The sequence below is a fragment of the Sorex fumeus genome, unplaced genomic scaffold (assembly GCF_029834395.1).
Source record: "Sorex fumeus unplaced genomic scaffold, SorFum_2.1 ptg000265l, whole genome shotgun sequence".
Taxonomy (NCBI): Eukaryota; Metazoa; Chordata; class Mammalia; order Eulipotyphla; family Soricidae; genus Sorex; species Sorex fumeus.
Genome location: NW_026606322.1, coordinates 1,686,776 through 1,705,556, shown reverse-complemented (window position 1 = coordinate 1,705,556; position 18,781 = coordinate 1,686,776). Strand labels below are relative to the sequence as shown.

The following is an 18,781-nucleotide window of genomic DNA, read 5'->3' as shown; positions in this document are numbered from 1 at the left end:
AAGGTTCAGAATTTTTTATGCTATAAAATGTTTATTCTGCAATCTCCTATGAACATCTAAAATACATTTTAAAAATTTCTACAAAATAAGACAATTCAAAATAAGCAAAATAGAGATATCTCAAAGAGATGAAGGACAGGCATTGGATGTTCAAGAATCTAAGTTTGATCCCTGCCACCACATGTCCCCTTCAGCCCCAAACATGTGATTCCCCAACCCATGGGCACTGAATTATCCTCTGAGTATCAAACCATTATCCCATGACACATATACATGACATAATCAACAGAATTATTTGAAGAACTTTCAATAAATGCATTATTTTTCTAGGATATAGGAAAACAAATGCAATAGTATTAATATCCTGAGCTAGAAAGAACTTATTACCACCTATAATAGAATAACCCACAGACCTAATTATTACTTGAAAATAAGAAATTATTATTTAGTTAAAAACAAACTAAATTATATTGCTTTTATGTAACAAATGAAAAACAAAAATACATATTTGAGAAAAATAAAGTAGGTAAGCAAAAAAATTATAAATAATGACTTTATGCTTTCATTGTATAGGATAATAATGAGTTGTCAACTATCAAAGAGATTAACAGGGTATCGCTCTCCAGTATTTACAGTTTCCCCAGACTATCCAGATTTTAAAGTTGTGACATGTATGTAAAATATGTTTTCAATATCTTGAAAAATATTTCAAATGTAAAATATTTCAGTATTTTTCATCATTGGGAATAGTTCCAAATGAGTTATTCCATCTTATCTTATAGCTTTTTATTAGAATTTCTCAGTTCCACCATTTTAGTCAAACTCAGCCCCCAAACTTATTGTCCTTGAGAGTAATCTTTTTATGAAGTGTATTATTAGTTGAACAGTCTCTCTACTATCAACAAATGACATTTTTAACAGCTTTTAACATATTGATGTCAGCAAATGTTACCACCAGTGACTCACACTTGGATGTGCTTTGACACAGCCAGAATCATGGTTTTAAGGACATAGATATTAAATAAAGAAGAGAAAAATATAAGTATAATCACAATTTCTGTAAGAAATATTAGGGCCCTAATATACTTAATGACCTAAGATTAGGAAAATAAGCATTAAAGATCAGTATAATGTTAACTCATTGAGTAGCATAGTTTTCACATTGATTTTTAATTGTTTTACTCATGGAATTTACCAAAAGTAATTGCTAAGTTTGGAATTGCAGGGGTTAAGACTTTTTCCTCCCAAAAGTCTGTTACACTTTTATGTGTATATTAATAGTAGGTGCTCAAATATGATCATGTCAGTCATTAACATTTGTTGTAACATTGACAAAGAAAATATTTTTAACTATAAAATTCCACATCATGGTTACTTTGGAGAGTTTATATAATCTTCACTTGTATGCATGAGCTGTCTATGTTTACTTCTACCATGTACCAAAGATTTGCATATAGGGTTAATTGGCTGATATGATTTGTAGTGTATGTGTGTGTGTGTGTGTGTGTACTTATTTATAAATTTGGTGATGTTTGTGGTGAGAAATATATCACAAGAACTTAACTCTTGTACATATCAGTCAGCCTGTGGTAAAACTACTTCAGTTATGCACTGTTTTTCAAGTCACCTAAGCAACAGAACCTACTTACTGTATTAAGGAAGACTTAACAGAAGTTTGGGTAAGAGAAAAAGCCAGTTCATTACTCACAGAAAAATAGAAGCTACAGAAAATATTTCACATTAGTTTCTTGAGCCATATTCCCCACATAACAACATAAGTGAAAGAAGAATGATAACTAAAGTGTAGTGAAGCCTATTACAAGACAATACATCCACATTAAAAAACGAACAAAAAAACTCTCACCTTAAAATAGGGCCTACTAGAGAACTTTCTTCCATCTGCAGAGAGAACAGAAGGGAGTAGCAGAAGAGAGACAGAGACAGAGGAGGGGGATCATGGAGAAAGGGAACAAGAGAGAGAATGGGGGAGTGGAGGAAGAGGAGAAAAGAGTTAGAGAACGAGGGGGGAGGTAACAAAGAGAGACACATGCACAAACAAATCATAATTTTACTCTAGAGCTGTAAGCAAGTCTTCCATGGGGGATAAAATGAGAGGTGTTTATCTTAATTAACCTCAAATGTCATGAGTGAAGAGGCTGCTTACGACCCTCAGATATCCCTCTATACAAACTTTCTTGTCTGTGAATGCACTAAGAGGCCCCAGGCTATGACAAAAAGCAAATATCCATTGAGAATAATTTATCTAAAACAAAAAGAATGTAGTACATATTTTGTACATTGTTATTGAGGAGAAATTTAGCTCATTTGTTTGTGTTAGTCTATGGTTAGTCTAACTAAAATTTGTTAGTTTCTAATTTTATGAAATTCATAAAATTTGCATTGTTTTACCTATCATTTAATCTGTAATCTGAGTTAAATTATGGATTTCCCAGTTTTCTTAGGAATTTTTTTGCTAGAAAATAGATTCATGTGAGAACTTTTGACACTGAGTGTTTTGGATTCTTAGGAGCATGCTACCATATTCGACTTAATTATGGTTTAAAATATGACTAATAGGGTTTTTTCTCTGTAATGAAAAGACAATAAAAATGTATCTTGCTATTTTGGGGTGAGTTTCTTAAAAACAAGGAGACATTGTTTTATACCATAAGCATGATAAATTCTTCTAAATCAAGAAAGTTTTCATTGATTCTACTATTATTCATTCCATAGAACATTCAATTTCTACAAGTGTCCTGATAAATGTGATGTATAGTATTCCCAGAATTTAATCAAATCTAGGAACTACATTGCTTTAAGTTTTCATTTCTGCATCAATATCTATTCATTTGAAACATTTTATCAGCATTTATCTGTTTCCTTTAATATCAATATATTTTGAGAGTACAGACCAGTTCTGAAATTTCCTCATGAGTATGGTCAAATAAAGCATCTTGATGGACATACCACAAAAATAAGATAGTGTTGGGGGCTGGAGCAATAGCACAGCGGGTAGGGCGTTTGCCTTGCACGCGGCCAACCTGGGTTCGATTCCCAGCATCCCAAATGGTCCCCTGAGCACCGCCAGAAGTAATTCCTGAGTGCAGAGCCAGTAGTAACCCCTGTGCATTGCCGGGTGTGACCCAAAAAGCAAAAAAATAATAGTAATAAGATAGTGTCTTCTTCAATTTCTCATAGAGAAAGCACATGATATTGACTTGGTTTATTATCGTTGGTGTTAATTTTCATTATCTCTTTGGCATGATGTCCACTATGTTTATACCACTATAAAGTTATTATTTATCTTCCTAAATTGTAAGTTATTTCTAAATAAACAAAATTATATCAGTAGCTTCCTCAAAGTTTCATCATTAGTATTAGCAGCCAATTATAATTTTCTAATTCCACAAATTCTTCTTAGCATAGCTTCCTATCATATATATATATATATTTATATATATTTATGTACATCATCGTGGAATCATGGATCTATACTTTTATTTAGTTAACATCTATTAGTAAGGGTCCATAGATAGCACAGGGGTTAAGGCTCTTACCTTGCATACTGCTAATTGGCTCACTCTCTGATACTGCAAATGGTCTTCTGAGAACCACCAGGAGTAATCCCTGAGTATAACTAGGAATAAGTCTTGAACGGAGCAGGGTGTGGACACACAGCCCCACCTCCCACCACAGCAAATAAAAAAGATCGAACACTATTCTCATTTGTTTTGGTGGTGTTCAGATTATCCCAGAGTTGGCCACATGGAGATCAATGAATTTGGTGTCCTTTTGATATATTCCATCTTTTTTGAGCAAAAATTATTTTCTGGTATAACATGGTGGACCATAATCATACATTTTTTACTATAGTCACAGAACCAACTTTTCTACAGAAAACGTCTTGTACTCCTTTTATTGACAAATGCTATTTATAAATTAGTTACATGGTACAAATATATGATTATATGCATATATATTTATATACTTATGTATGTGTATATTAATATATTTGTATACAAATAAATACTTGTTTGTATCAATTAATGATCTTAAATGATGTATGATATATTACAATATGTGTATGTACATATAAAAAGAATGATTGTTTATTCCTTATATTGTCAGATACATACTTATAAATGTACTGAAATTTATATATCCATTCTCCTCTTTTTTTTGAATGATTATTTTGTCTGTGTTGTGTATTTTAGTTAAATTTGAAATTACAATTAAACAGGGAATACAGAATTAAAATGATATAATTCTATTTTCATAATGCATATTTGAGTTATTTCCATTTGGAATCTACATAACTAAAGCTTCTATGAACATTCATGTATATGAATTTTGGTACTTGAATAAACTTTTTGGCTTTTTATTGAAGTATAATTGATAATTAATTTTAGATATATAAAACAATGATTATATATTTATATTGTGAAATAATTACCATACTAAATATATTTAACATCTGTCGTATATGTAGTTATAAAATTTCACTTATTGTGATTCTAGTTTCTATCCCAGAAACTTAAGAAATTATTAACTTAATAACTATTCTGTATAATAATAGCCTTAATTTACTTACCCATGACTTACATTTATAACATGGAGAAGGTAACTTTGGACTTCTTTCACCGATTTTCCTTCAAATTCCTTCTGACAATCCCATATTTTTCTTTGTATTTTAAAACTGATGTTTTTTTGGGGGGAGGGGGATTTTTTTTATATTCACATGTGAGACTATAATATATTTTTATTTGATTAAATTAGAATAATGCTGAGGATTTATTCTAATGGATATGGTATTCTTATTTCTATGTGCAAGTACCCAAAGCGGGCATCACATTGTGATAAAATATCACTTGATCACTGACATTCCATTATTCATCTATTTGCTCAAGTGGGCACCAGTAGCATCTCCATTTGTCCCTGTCACCTGCTAGTGTAGCCCAATGGCGTCTACTCATTCTAGGAACATGAAGGGCCTCAAACCGATCATTCAGGGTCTTGACGAAGAAGTCTGACCATCTCGTAGGTGGGCAGCCAAATGATCTTTTGATATCCCGTGGAATCCAGTTGGTGATGGCTCTAGTCCAGCGGTTATCTCCAAATCTCATTACATGTCCAGCCCATCTGATTTTCGACGCCTTGGCAAACAAGACAGCGTCCCTGATTATTGATCGTCCATAGAGGTCGAAACTCCGAATTCTTTCTCTCACTTATGTGAAGCGTGATACTCCAAGCATAGCTCTTTCGATTCCTATTTGGGAGACCCAAATAGCGTTCTCATCCTGTTTTTATACGGCACAGGTCTCTGAGGTGTATGTTAATGCAGGAAGAACAGTGGAATTGAAGAGATGTGCCAGAGCCAGACGTTCTTCATCCTCTTAGCTATTTCTTCAAAGCTCTTGAAGGCATTCCAAGTCGCTTCCTTTCTCCTGTGCAACTCAAGTGCCAGGTCATTCGTCATGTTAAATTCTCGACCTAAGTACACATAACTGTTGCATTCGGAGATGTTCATTCCATTGAGAGCAAATGGAATGTCAGGAACAAGTTTGTTTCTCATAAACATTGTCTTCATGAGATTCAGCTGCAGTCTGACCTTTCCACACTCACAGTTGAAGTCGGCCAGCACTTGTGCTGCTTGCCTATGGTTGGTGTTATTAGAACGATGTCATCAGCGAAGCAAAGGTGGTGTAGTTACCAACCGTCTGTCTTTGCTTCCATTCCTTCCCATTCCGGTCATCACATCACGTTCTCGAGGGTGGCACTGAAGAGTTTCAGTGAAATGGTATCAGCCTGCCGAACCCCTCTCTTGACATGGATGATCACCTCCTTGTAGAATGTTGAGATCCTAGTAGTGAATCTGTAATACACGGAGGATCCTGCTGTATTGAGTCTGAATGCCCTGTTTGCCTAGGGCTTCGATGACCGCTTCAGTCTCAACAGAATCAAAGCCCTTCTTTAAATCAATGAACATTAGACATAGTGGCATCTTGAACTCCCGAGAAACCTCAATGAGCTTGGTTACCATGTGGATATGGTTGATGGTACTGAATCCTTTTCAGAACCCAGTTTGCTCACATGGTTTTCCTTCATCTTGTGTTCTGCCAATCCTATTAAGGATGATTCAAGTGAAAAGCTTGTAAACAACATACAACAGGCAGATTGGGCGATAGTTGCTGATGTCATGGAAGTCTCCCTTCTTGTATAGTAGTACAGTCCTGCTGGATTTCCATTGGGAAGAAACTTGTATTCACACAGGTAGCGTGTGAAGAGCTGAGCCAGTATATTGATGAGTACCGACAGCACATTCTTAAGGCGGTTGGGTCTGACATTGTCTGGGCCACATGCTGTTCGCTCCTTTCTGACGAAATGGTGTGTCGAATATCAGAAGGGAGAACATTGGGAACAACATATCCATCCCCCGGAAATTGGTATGTGGGCAGGTGGACATAGCTCTCGAAGAGATCCGAGAAGAAATCATGGATAATCTTCTCCACTGTCTTTCCGGAAGATGTGAAGATCCATCAGGATGTCGGAGGGCAGTCATCTTGGTCTTGTAGTTGGCAAAGGACAGGCCGGCATTGCGAATGCTTTTCCCAGCTTCTACCACATCAGCCAGCACTGCTGCTCTTCTCTCTTTGAGGTCTTCATTTACCGCTTTTCTGCACTGCTTTGCAAGCTTGGACGTTCGCTTGTGGTTGCCTGAGACTCACGCCAAGCCATGTTGGTGAATAAGCTCAAGAGTTTTTGAAGATAGGCATCTTTTTGTGGCTATCTCCCTCTCGGCATTCCTCACGCAATCATGGAGGTGCTGAACCAGTTGATCCTATTCCTCGTCAATGTTGTCAATGACGGCATCTTCCCATGTTGCCGCAATAGTGTCAAAGAGCTCCCAGTTGGTGGACATTCTGGGATTTCTCTTCTTAAATTTTGCAGCCCTTTCTCCCCACTCTGTGAAGTAGAATTTGGCATGAAGGAGATGGTGGTCTGATTCCGTTTGGAATTTTGGAACAACAGCGACATCAGTCAGGCAAAACCGTCAATTGAATATGATGTTGTCAATTTCATTGTGGAACCATCCACTGGGAGACTCCATGTCCAACGTTTAGATTTGGCCTTCTGGATCTTACCATGGTTGGTCTTGGTTGACATGATGAACTCAGACAGTCTCTCACCCTCTTTGTTCCATTCTAGGCCAAGGGTCCTGATGTCGAGTTCTTCAGCCGATCTTCTCGGTCCTATCTTGGCATTAAAATCACTGACAATGATCTTGGAGAAGGTGTGGTCTTCTTTAGAGAACTTCCTTCAGCTCCATGTAGAACTTCTCAATTTCTTCTTCAGCATAATTGGATTTTGGTGCATAGACAATGAAGATAGAAACAGCCAGCAGTGAGCCACATCTATTCACGTGTAATCGTCCGATTCGAGTTGTTAGGCATTTGAATGAATCAATGCTCATAGCCACGTTTGTGTTGCAAGGACACCCACACCACCGACGCCTGTTTGGTCGCATGTTCTGAGGAACAGTTCTTCTCCAGTATCAAAAATCCCGTGATGTGGTTGATGCCTTCTCATCTAGGTCAGACCAATGATGTCGTACTTGATCTTTCACGCTTTCACCATTAGGTCCTCAATAAATGCATCCGATGCCAGTGTACGTGCATCGAAATTACAGTCAGTCATTTTCATCCTTCCTTGTTTTGGCAACCTTGTTCAGCCTTGAGATTTTATCAGCTTCTGCTTCCTCATCCTTCTTTTTTTTTTAATAATTTATTTATTTATTGAATCACTGTGGGAAAAGTTACAGAGCTTTCGGGTTTAGGTCTCAGTCATGTAAATATCAAACACATTTCCCTTTACCAATACTTATTTTTAACCCCGAACCCCAATAGACCCCCACCTCCCACCCCTCCCAATTCTTGTGAGGCAGATGAGTTCTAGTTAATACTCTATCTACTTTGACTAGATAGATTGTTTCGATAGAAGATGCACAATTATTGTTTAGAGTTTACGACCCACCCCCCACAATCAGATATGCTGAAACAGCGTTGTGAAATGATTTGCTTTCTACAACTTGGTTTAAGAATAAAATGATGGTTTTGAATTTCTGCTATTTTACTTATTGACCCTGGAAGAATTTCTATTAAAAGTTAGATAGTTAAGAGATTGGTTTCTGTGCCCTGGAGTCGTGGCCGTGCCGGAGAGCCGCTCATGGGGGGCAGCTGGCGACCTCGGTGGGGCGTGGGGGACGGCCCACAAAGCCCCCCTTCCCATGAGGTCCCCGCCGCTCCCGCCGAGCCCGGCTCAAACCTGCCGTCCACAAGGCTCCCGTGCGGCCGCCATCTTTCTTTCCAGAGAGGAGCGGGTGGGCCGGTCAACACCCTTTCCCCTCCGGGCAGGCTTGGTGGCACGGTTTAACACATAGTCCATTTGCTTTTCTGCTCCAAGCGGCTGGTTCTCTGTGCTAAGTCCTTGTGCCTCCGGGGCCGTGGCCGTGCCGGAGAGCCGCTCGTGGGGGCAGCTGGCGACCTCGGTGGGGCGTGGGGGACGGCCCACAAAGCCCCCCTTCCCATGAGGTCCCCGCCGCTCCCGCCGAGCCCGGCTCAAACCTGCCGTCCACAAGGCTCCCGTGCGGCCGCCATCTTTCTTTCCAGAGAGGAGCGGGTGGGCCGGTCAACACCCTTTCCCCTCCGGGCAGGCTTGGTGGCGCGGTTTAACACATAGTCCATTTGCTTTTCTGCTCCAAGCGGCTGGTTCTCTGTGCTAAGTCCTTGTGCCTCCGGGGCCGTGGCCGTGCCGGAGAGCCGCTCGTGGGGGGCAGCTGGCGACCTCGGTGGGGCGTGGGGGACGGCCCACAAAGCCCCCCTTCCCATGAGGTCCCTGCCGCTCCCGCCGAGCCCGGCTCAAACCTGCTGTCCACAAGGCTCCCGTGCGGCCGCCATCTTTCTTTCCAGAGAGCCCTCATCCTTCTTAAACCTGCTGTATTGGTGGCTCTTTCAGGGTCAGGGGAATCAGATCAATTGTACTTACTGTTTTTAGCATACCAAATATGCCACAGATAGATTTCCAGATTCTGCAATGCGGGCTGGATACTCTCAATAGCTTGCCAGGCTCTCCGAGAGGAACAGAGGCTTTTAGGGTGGCCTCTAATTGCCTTTGCAGTTGTTCCCATGGTTCAAACCATATTTGAACCCCATCAAATACGGTGCAGTAATCTTGAAGATGGGTATTAAGCGTCTTATGATGTGTTGCGTGGCCATGAAGCAGCCGAGTGGTCCGGAAAGCAGCCTGGAGTTTGGTGGTGGCTGGGTAGTGAGGTAGTGGAGGCATGTTCATGAGGTATTTATCTGGTACCGGCAGGGTGGTGCTTCTGGGTGTGATTCCTTGGTCGCTGGAGATTGGTGGAAGCTGGCAGGGCAGGGTAGTTGGGGCTTCTGGGTTTGTTCCCTGGGTCACCAGAGATTGGTGGGAGCAGCAGAGGATCTCTGTTCCCAATTCCTGTTGAGCCTGGAGTCCAAGGTCACAGAGTTCCACTGACCTGGTTCTGTGGGCCTTCACTCGTGCATGAGTCTCGGCCCGAGCGTCTGGAAAGCAGCCTGGAGCGTGGCAACAGCTGGGTAGTGGAGTTAGGGGAGGAAGCAGTGTGGAGTTGGTGCCTAGCCCTGGCGAAGCTTGGTTCACTGGGCCGATGCACGTGATAAAATATATTTATACTTAATTTTTATCTTAATAAAATTTAAGTGTTTTTACAATTTATGTCACAGCAATATGTGAATTATTCTATATCTTCACTAGTATATTTTGTATTGCCAGTAATCTGAATTGTAGCCTTTATCAAGAGTCTAAAATACAGTACCTCATTAAATAAATGTTTAGTTTTCCTCATGACTACTGATATTGACCAGCACTTATTTAAAATTTCTGTTGTTATTTTTTCAAGTAAGGACATTTTATAAGATAGAGAATATTGCAAGGAGAGATAAAAAAATGTTACAAATTCAAAAGAGAGCAAGGGCTTCTCCAGAGAAAGAAGAGAGTCTCATGAAGAAAAAAGAAAGAAATTACATATCTATTGATCATTTCCTTATGAAGCTCCTAAATCTTTTATAAAATCTTTTATATTCAATAACAAAAATGATTTTATTTTTGTTATTGAATATCAAAAGCTTTTAACAAAAAAATTTGGTTTTCAGAGAAATGGAAATTTGTTTTATGTTCATGAATTTGAAGAATTAACATAATTAACATTGTCAAAATGAACACATACTGCCCAAAACATAATGGGGAATTGAGCAGTCCTATCAGAATTCCAATGGCACTCTTCAAGGACACATAAATAACAGTACTAAAGTTTCAGTGAAACCGCAAAACCTTTAAATAGTCAAAATAATTCTGAAACAAATAGGGGAGGGTCTTATGCATCCTGTCTTAACACTATACATAAGTTATACTAATCAAAACAGTGTAATATTGGGACAAAATCAGACACTCAGATTAATATATTAGAACTATACACCTTCACATAAAATTTATAGCAAAAGATCAAAGAGCATAAAAAAAGCATCTTAGCTATTAAATGTGACAGATCTGGTCTACAAATTGATCCTTGAATAGCAAAAAGGAAACTTTTTTTTTTTTTGAAGAATTGTAAAATTGTAATACCAAGTTAAAGAACAGAATGGATAATCACTTCATCACTTCTTACATGATGGAATTGATTATAAAATATAATTGTAGGTCATTTGTTTTTTGCTGTGATCATGACTATTAAATAAAATCAGTTAATCCCATGCCATAGAGCTTTTCGGACTAAATCATTGTTATCATATTCCTAATCCTAAAGCATTACTTTCCAATAATATGATTTTTAATTTAAAAATAAAATAATCATCATTGCTTTCTACATTCTAGTTGCTTGGGATTTTTTCTTTCAGAGTTGCATTTGGAAACTGCAATGGATTGGCTGTGGTGGATTTTATACAGAAGACAGTACTGTTAAGCATGGGGACCATTGACCTATATAGATCAAGTGATCTATACCAACGACAACCAAGGTCTCCTCGAAAAAACAAGCAGTTCATTGCAGGTAGGAAATAAAGATGGCTATGAGTTTGGTTAGTTCATCTGTTTTCTTGCATTTAGATTTCTTGTCTTCTGCACTGCTATTCAAATGCATGGCATTATAAAGTTAGCATAATTTGCATGATCATATAAACATATAAGGCAAAAACTTCAAATCTTTTAATATCAACAGGGTATTTAAATTCCAATTTGCTGTTAAAGTTAGGAACCATTTAAAATTTCCTTTATTGGTTCCCAGAAGAATAATTTTCTAATATGCTCAATCCCCATTTGAAATTAATTTTTAAGTCATATATTTAGTTTTTTTGTAAAGTAAAAGGCCCTCCCATTGATCATCGATTTGCTTGAGCGGGCCCAGTAACGTCTCCATTGGAGACTTTGTTGTTACTGTGTCTGGCATATCGAATACGTCACAGGGAGCTTGCCAGGCTCTGCCGTGCGGGCAAGATACTCTCGGTAGCTTGCCGGGCTCTCCGAGAGGGGCGGAGGAATCGAACTCGGGTCGGCCATGTTGGTTGCCTGCAAAGCAAACGCCCTACCGCTGTGCTATTGCTCATTTTAGCAGTCTCCTTTTCTTGTGGGATGATTAGTATTTGGGGCAGATATTTTTATAAATTCACTAAATATTAAATTGACCATGAAAATGGTATTTTTCTTAATAACTGCTGATAGATTGCTATATATTTATTTTATACTTAAATTAACAGAGCACAGGCAGTAGGACTATCCATATTTGGCATGTCAAATGATTCATAATTATATACATCTTTTTCTCCACTAACATTGTTTAGCTGTTAAAGAAAGCTAAGTCAAGAGAGTAGCAGTTGGAAACATACAGATGTATTATTTCCAAAGTTTAAAATTTATTTTTATTTCACTTTTTAATAAGTAATTGAATATTAGAGACTTTTATTAATACCCATGCAAAGAATATCTTTAAATAAAAAGAGTATGTGAGTGATTGTAGCATTTTTACTAAATAGAAGACTTGTCAAAGCTAAGCACTGGATGAGACACTAGAGGAAAATCATTTTATTTAATCTTTTTATTCATTTTTTTTTAGGAAATTCATTTTAGACGGGTGAAAGTTATTGTCATACATTCATTACAGAGTTATTGAAATTTTCACTCTGTATTAAGCTTTCTTTTGTAAACTTCAAATCTAAATTGCAAGTTTAGGCAGTTGGAGGGTACACATAGTTTTCCTTCTAGAACCAGATTTCTTTGTTTTTTGTTAGGGATTTGAGACTTTTAGCAATGCTGAAAATACTGACTTTTAATAGGAAGGCAGAATAAGGAAAATTTTGCGCACATATAAAAAAGATTCATTCACAACTGGGGAAAAGAAAGTTGATTTTGAAAGGTCATGGACTCAAAGGTAGTATAATGTTAGGGGATAGTTGTATTGGTTGCAGGTTGAAAACACCAATTTGGTCAGAAAAGCTGAATCCTATGACAAGTTACCTGCTGGATATGTACACACAGCGGGAAAACAAAGGTAACACAACTATGATTTAATTTAATTTAACTTGCTGAGACTTAGAGAATAAAATAGAATGTAAAATTTTAATTACTTTAAAATCCTGATAAATCATAATGAGGTAATAAGCTATAATTAGTGTATAAATTACATAGCACTCAGACTTTGTGTTATAGAAGCAGCTTAGGGTGTTAGTCATTTATATTTAATTATTAATATTAAAATAAATTATTGTAATATTACTGAAGTAATGTATATTATTTATAAACAAAATAATTTTAATATGTAAAAATCATGTACGAAAAGGTATGCGCTCTATTTTTATATTTGATTAAATTAGTACTTCATTCTCATCATTCATCTATCGCATATTTCTAATTGATTTATTTTTAATCTTTCCTCTAATTTGATTATCTAAACTTGCTGCAATTTCTTCATCTTGGCTGTTCTAGATTCTGGTATGATATCACTTCCTTTCACTTTAGACTATTTCTCTCTCTTTCCTCTGCCTGCTGCTGATGCTGGTGCTCTGGCATGTTCCAAAGACAACTTTTGCATGCGTGGCCTGTCTAACTTTTATCCTGATTTAACGAAACGGATCCGTACTTCCTATCAGAGTAAGTTCTATAAAGATTAGGCAAATAAATAACTTAATAGCTTTGTAAGTTACAATGCACAATGCTTGAATTAAGTCCATGTATCCGTGCCCAGTAATGTGTTTTTTGAAAACACATTCAACATGCATGCTTTTTTTTCTTTTGTTATGAAAATGCAACCTTTCAATTTTAAAAATAATAAAATACATATTCAAACCATTGTCTTATATTAATTTATTCATGAACCATTGTTTCAGTATTTATTTCAAACCATGTAAACTTTGTCTTATTAGTCCAAGTATCACTTTCTTTTGTTTTAAGGGGAAAAAAGCTCTGGTGTCCTTGTACATAATGAATCTAAATAATTGAATGGGTTTTTTTTAAAAAACATGTCTTTAGTCATTTTTGTAAAATTATTTTAGCCAGCATTGCATTATTTGCTTTTTATAAGTAATTATATTTCATGAAAGTAAATATTACTATTTTCTGATGCTTTTCATTAAAACAGAATGCACACACATTTTGTAGTGATATTAGAGACCAAATACTGTTAGTTGTTAGAGTCACAATTGGAGGAGTCTATAATATTAAGATTTACTATAGTAGCAAATAAAATTTAAATATGATTGAAATAATTCTAAAAATTACGATCAGAAGATAGGGATTGAAGGCGTGATAAGAGGTATAAGTGATACCAGTAATGATATGGCAAATATGTACTAATTTGATTTTCTGGGGGTGGGAGGGACCACATCTGGTGATACTCAGGGGTTACTCCTGATATGGGATGCCATGGATTAAAATCAGGTGAGGAGCTTGCAAGGCAAATCCTTCACCCACTATACTATCTCTCTGATCCCATGAAAAAGTATTTTTTAATTTGTGGATTGTTTGTTTTTTAAATTTTGTGGGATAACTATAGCGATAGCAGAGCGGGTAGGATGTTTGCCTTGCACACGGCCGACATGACCAAGGAGTTCGATTCCTCCACCCCTTTCAGAGAGCCCAGCAAGCTACTGAGAGTATCTCACCCTCACAGCAAAGCCTGGGAAGCTACCCGTGATGTATTCAATATGCCAAACACTGTAACAAGTCTCACAATGTTACTGGGCCCACTCGAGCAAATCAATGAACAACGGGAGGATAGTGACAGTGACAGTGACTATTCCCAGTTCTGTGCTTGAAAGTTTTTTTCCCAGTGGTGTCCAGTATTGAATCCAGGCCTTCTGTGTTCTTTGCTTGCTGTCAGCCCATTTATTTGTCTCTGCCCAGAAAAGATGGGTTACAATAGGTTAATCAATATGTTATTTCAAAAAAAAATTAAATTGCTTTACAGTAAATACAAGATTGCCTCATGTTTACATAAAACACATATACATTTTGCTTGTATTCTAAATTTCATTACACCTTACCTTACCAGCTTCTAGATACTAATGGAATCATCTTACATTCATTGGTGTGTTTCTCTACATAAAGGAAGTTTGTGTGAAATCCTTAAAATATCTTTGAACATTGACTGAGGAGAGTAGCTCAATGGACTCTAGTTGAGCTCGTCCGTCCTGCTAGCTTTGCATGCTAGCTTTGCATGCAGGAGTTCTGGGTTTGATCTCTTATACTGCATGAGCCCCTGAACACCACTGGGTATGGCCTAAAGACAAACAAAAATTGTGCATGCCTCGAGGATTACTGATTTTACCTATTAATAATCTCTAATTTGCTACTCTAGCATAGCACTCCCATTTTGAGTCCTCCCAATGCTTCTGCTCCTAAAACAGAAATATACTAAGTGTTATGATATCTTGACATCAGAAAATTATATGGAATTTTAGTTTTCATAAATAATCTTATTGGAACACAGCCACACTCTTTCATTTACATATTGTCTATGACTGCTTCCAATCTAAAGTGATACGGTCAAGTAGATGTAACAGAAATAACAGCCCAAAGGAAATAAAATTTTTTTATATTTTGCTCTTTAAATTAAAAAGTTGACTGCTCTTTACTATATTTTTTTACTTCTCTCCTGTTGTATAAAGGGTTCCAGTAAAGTTTTTTCTGTAAACGAGTTTTAGGTGACTTAATATACGTATACCCAGTCTTCTGAATCCCAGTTTATCCTTCTCAAGGGTAAATCTCTCAACACTATGTGTTCATGTTATCCTCCTGTATAGCTAGAAAAAGTTTCTGAAATATGATATTATTTACAAATTACCTTAGTTTTATTGTGTTTCTGATATTGTCGCAATAAGTATATAATACTTTCCTACTAAGAAAAGAGAGAAAAGATATGAGCACTAAAGACAAGAAGGCCATTAGGGAATAAAAATTATATATTAATATCAGTTATTTAATAAAGATTTTTAAAAGTCTGGGATTTACACATTTACTTCTGACTCTTGTATAATATTGCATAGCCTAGAAAATAAACAGCAGGAGTTGGTGCTGTAGAAATATTTCATGTCCAGTTTCATGCTTTGCATGATGGAGGCCTATGCTTGATCCTTGGAACTGCATCATCCCCAAGCACAATCAGGAGAAGTCCCTCAGCACAGATCAGGGAGTAGTTCCTGAGTACTCCTGGCTGTGCCATCCTCCTTGCAAAAAAGATTTTAAACCTTCATTCAGAGCATTCAAAAATAATTTTTTTTATTTTCTTAAGACCTCCATAAAGCACTCTCCTTAAGGTGAGAGAGATAGCTCAAAAGGCTGAGTGCCTGCTTTGCATGAGAGAAGCCTCTGTTCAGTCCCTAGTTCAGCATCATCCCCTGAGCACTACCATAGGTGATCCCTGAAGTAATGATCTGGGAGAAGCTCCAAGCACCCAAGAACTAACAGTTTGCCCCTGAGAAAGACAAACAGAAAACACTCCCTGTAAGCCTAACTTAGATATGTAGGGCCCTTTATAATTTGTTCAGATAGTCTCTAAAAGTTACCTATTCAAGTTTTACCCACAAAAGTAATACTTTCCCCTTACCATCAAAGTTCTCATGTGCAGATACCTTTAAGTGCTTATAGTACTCAGACTTGTATCTAGTAACATCTAACTACTTGATTGGTATTCAGCTTAGATTCATTTCTGTACTAATTTATCCATGCCTGATGGGATTTTGAACCTGAAATTAAGATCCTAAAGTAAATATCTAAAATGATTTATATTGCTTAAAAACCAGAATGATGCCAATAAGTAAATATTGATGCTACGAGGATAGCACATTACAAAGGATTCTTTTGCTTTTCAATTTCGAAAAAAAAATAAAAATAGAGATATCTTCTGTCACTGTCACTGTCCTCCCATTGTTCATCGATTTGCTCGAGCGGGCCCAGTAACGTCTCCATTGGAGATTTTGTTGTTATTGTGTTTGGCATATCGAATACATCACGGGTAGGTTGCCAGGCTCTGCCATGTGGGCGAAATACTCTCGGTAGCTTGCCGGGCTCTCCGAGAGGGGTGGAGGAATCGAACTCGGGTCGGCCATGTTGGCTGCGTGCAAGGCAAATGCCCTACCGCTGTGCTATCGCTCCAGCCCATATCTTCTGTAGTTACTAAAAATAAAGATATTTTCTGTAGTTACTGATGTCACTACTGAGAAACTGTAGTTTCCTTTAAACAAAAATCTAATGTATTAAGACAGAAGTAAAATCAAGTCCTTAGAAGGACATCAAGAAATCCTTCACATATTAACAAGTGGTTTTCATGGTAGCTCAGACAAGCCGTGAAATTTGAGAGAAATTTTTTCCCCACAGTTCCAAGCATCAAAACCAAGACTTCAAACAGGAGAGGAAACTGTACTTTTTATTTCTGAGAGTATATCTCATTTACTCTCTTCTCCTAGGTTCTTTCACAAGTCACCTTAGAATGTAGGCTAGGTACAAAGGAATTGTCTTGTACAAATTCATAAAGTCTCATCTCTAACTCTTACACATCATAGAATAATAAAACTATATCTCACAATAAACCTCTTGACTTTTTTTAGGACCATGAAATGGTATAAAATAATCATGGCGTCAGAAGATTTATATCAAGCTTTTTTTTTCTATTTAACTACTCAAAATTAAAAATTGAATAAATCATTTAATTTAACTGCTCTGACTTTTTAATTTCCCTCCACATAAAGTAAAAACAAGTCATACCTCCCTTTGAGAAATTTGTGAATTTACTGGGTGTTTGTTAATACATTTCTATAAATATTTAAAATAATAATATTTATTATTAATGTTATTAAAGATGAAGTCAAACTATAAGAAAAATAATGTCTCAATTAATTCAACTTATGGAGGACTTAGAACTAACATCAAGTTGGCTAGTCTATTCTCAGTGATTTTTCTACTTGCTATAATGACAAAAAAGTATTTTAATAGTATATAATTTGAACTAGGGTACTTTAAAGTTAGCAATATTATCCAGAAATAAATGCTTGTGCAACAGCTTATAGTTATTCAGTGAGATATCTGATGGAGGATCATTTGGAAAGCCTGTCAACTATAAATACTTTTTCTTCCAACTGCATAAATTTTTAGAGTGTTAGGTAAAACAGATCCTTTAAAATTAAAATTAATAACCATAAATAACAAAGACTAGGGAATGACAAGAACAAGAAAAAACTAGCAAAGAAAGGCAAATATTTTTAAATGTAATAAAGTTATGGATAAGAAACAAAATCAGCAAAAATTATAATAATAAGTGAGGAAATTAATTGAAGAAATAATTACTAAGCTATTTTTGTGTTAAATTATTTTCAGACCCTAATAAATGAATAAAGTGATAAATAAAATAATCATGATCTTTTCCCTCAATTTCTAACATAAAAGTTAAGAAATTCATAAATATGCTTTATAATGAAAAAAAGATCAAGAATTTTATGAAAAAGAAATCTACTTTTGAGTGCAATTAGGAATGACATTTTTTAAACTAACCAGTACAAGTAAAGACCCACGTAAAAGGACTGAAGGAAATAGTGCCTATTCCTACCATTCAGACTGGACAAAATTTATGATTAACATCCACTTTTAGTTTATTCTGTAATGATTTAAGCAGTGTAATAAGTCAAGAAAATAAATATAAATCACCTAGATTGAAAAGAAGATGAATTTTTAAGACTAGCACAATATTGAAAACCCAAACTTAACAAATATAGTAAGTACTTAAAAGAGAATGTACAGGACAGTTTCACTTATGAACATAGATATAAAAGTTATAAATATTGGTAAATGGGGCTGGAGAGAGAATCTGACAGAGAGGGCAATTGTCTTGCACACGGCCAACCTGGTTTTGACCTGTGTGATCCCTGGCACCCCATGTGGTTTCCCAGACTGACCAGGAATGATCCCTGAGTAAAGAGACAAAGTAAACCCTAAGCACCACTGGGTATACACATAACAATGAAAGTTCTGGTTCCCTGAATCTCCTCATTTGAGCTTCCTGAGAACAAAAGTTTCATTCTGCAAGTAAAAACTATGAAATTATATCCATTGTGACACAGTGAAAGAAACTTCAGGTGATTTTGCTGAGATAAATCACTTGATCACTTGATCACTTGACATCCCAGTACTCATCGATTTGTTCAAGTGGGCGCAAAATCCTGTCGCGTGCTAGTGTAGACCAATGGCTTCT

General features: G+C 36.6%; 1 protein-coding gene across 7 annotated transcripts in view; it reads left to right on the top strand.

The window, feature by feature from the left end:
* STXBP5L (syntaxin binding protein 5L) overlaps positions 1-18,781 on the top strand; it is a 348,858-nt gene that overhangs the window by 265,112 nt on the left and 64,965 nt on the right. For 4 of the 7 annotated variants that reach the window (XM_056109191.1, XM_056109190.1, XM_056109192.1 and 1 more), the window contains 2 exons: positions 10,947-11,098; positions 13,027-13,191. In XM_056109191.1, the coding sequence (XP_055965166.1) occupies positions 10,947-11,098; positions 13,027-13,191 (317 nt within the window). The remainder of the gene's footprint in view (positions 1-10,946; positions 11,099-13,026; positions 13,192-18,781) is intronic. The other 3 variants (XM_056109195.1, XM_056109194.1, XM_056109196.1) reach the window with 2 other exon arrangements.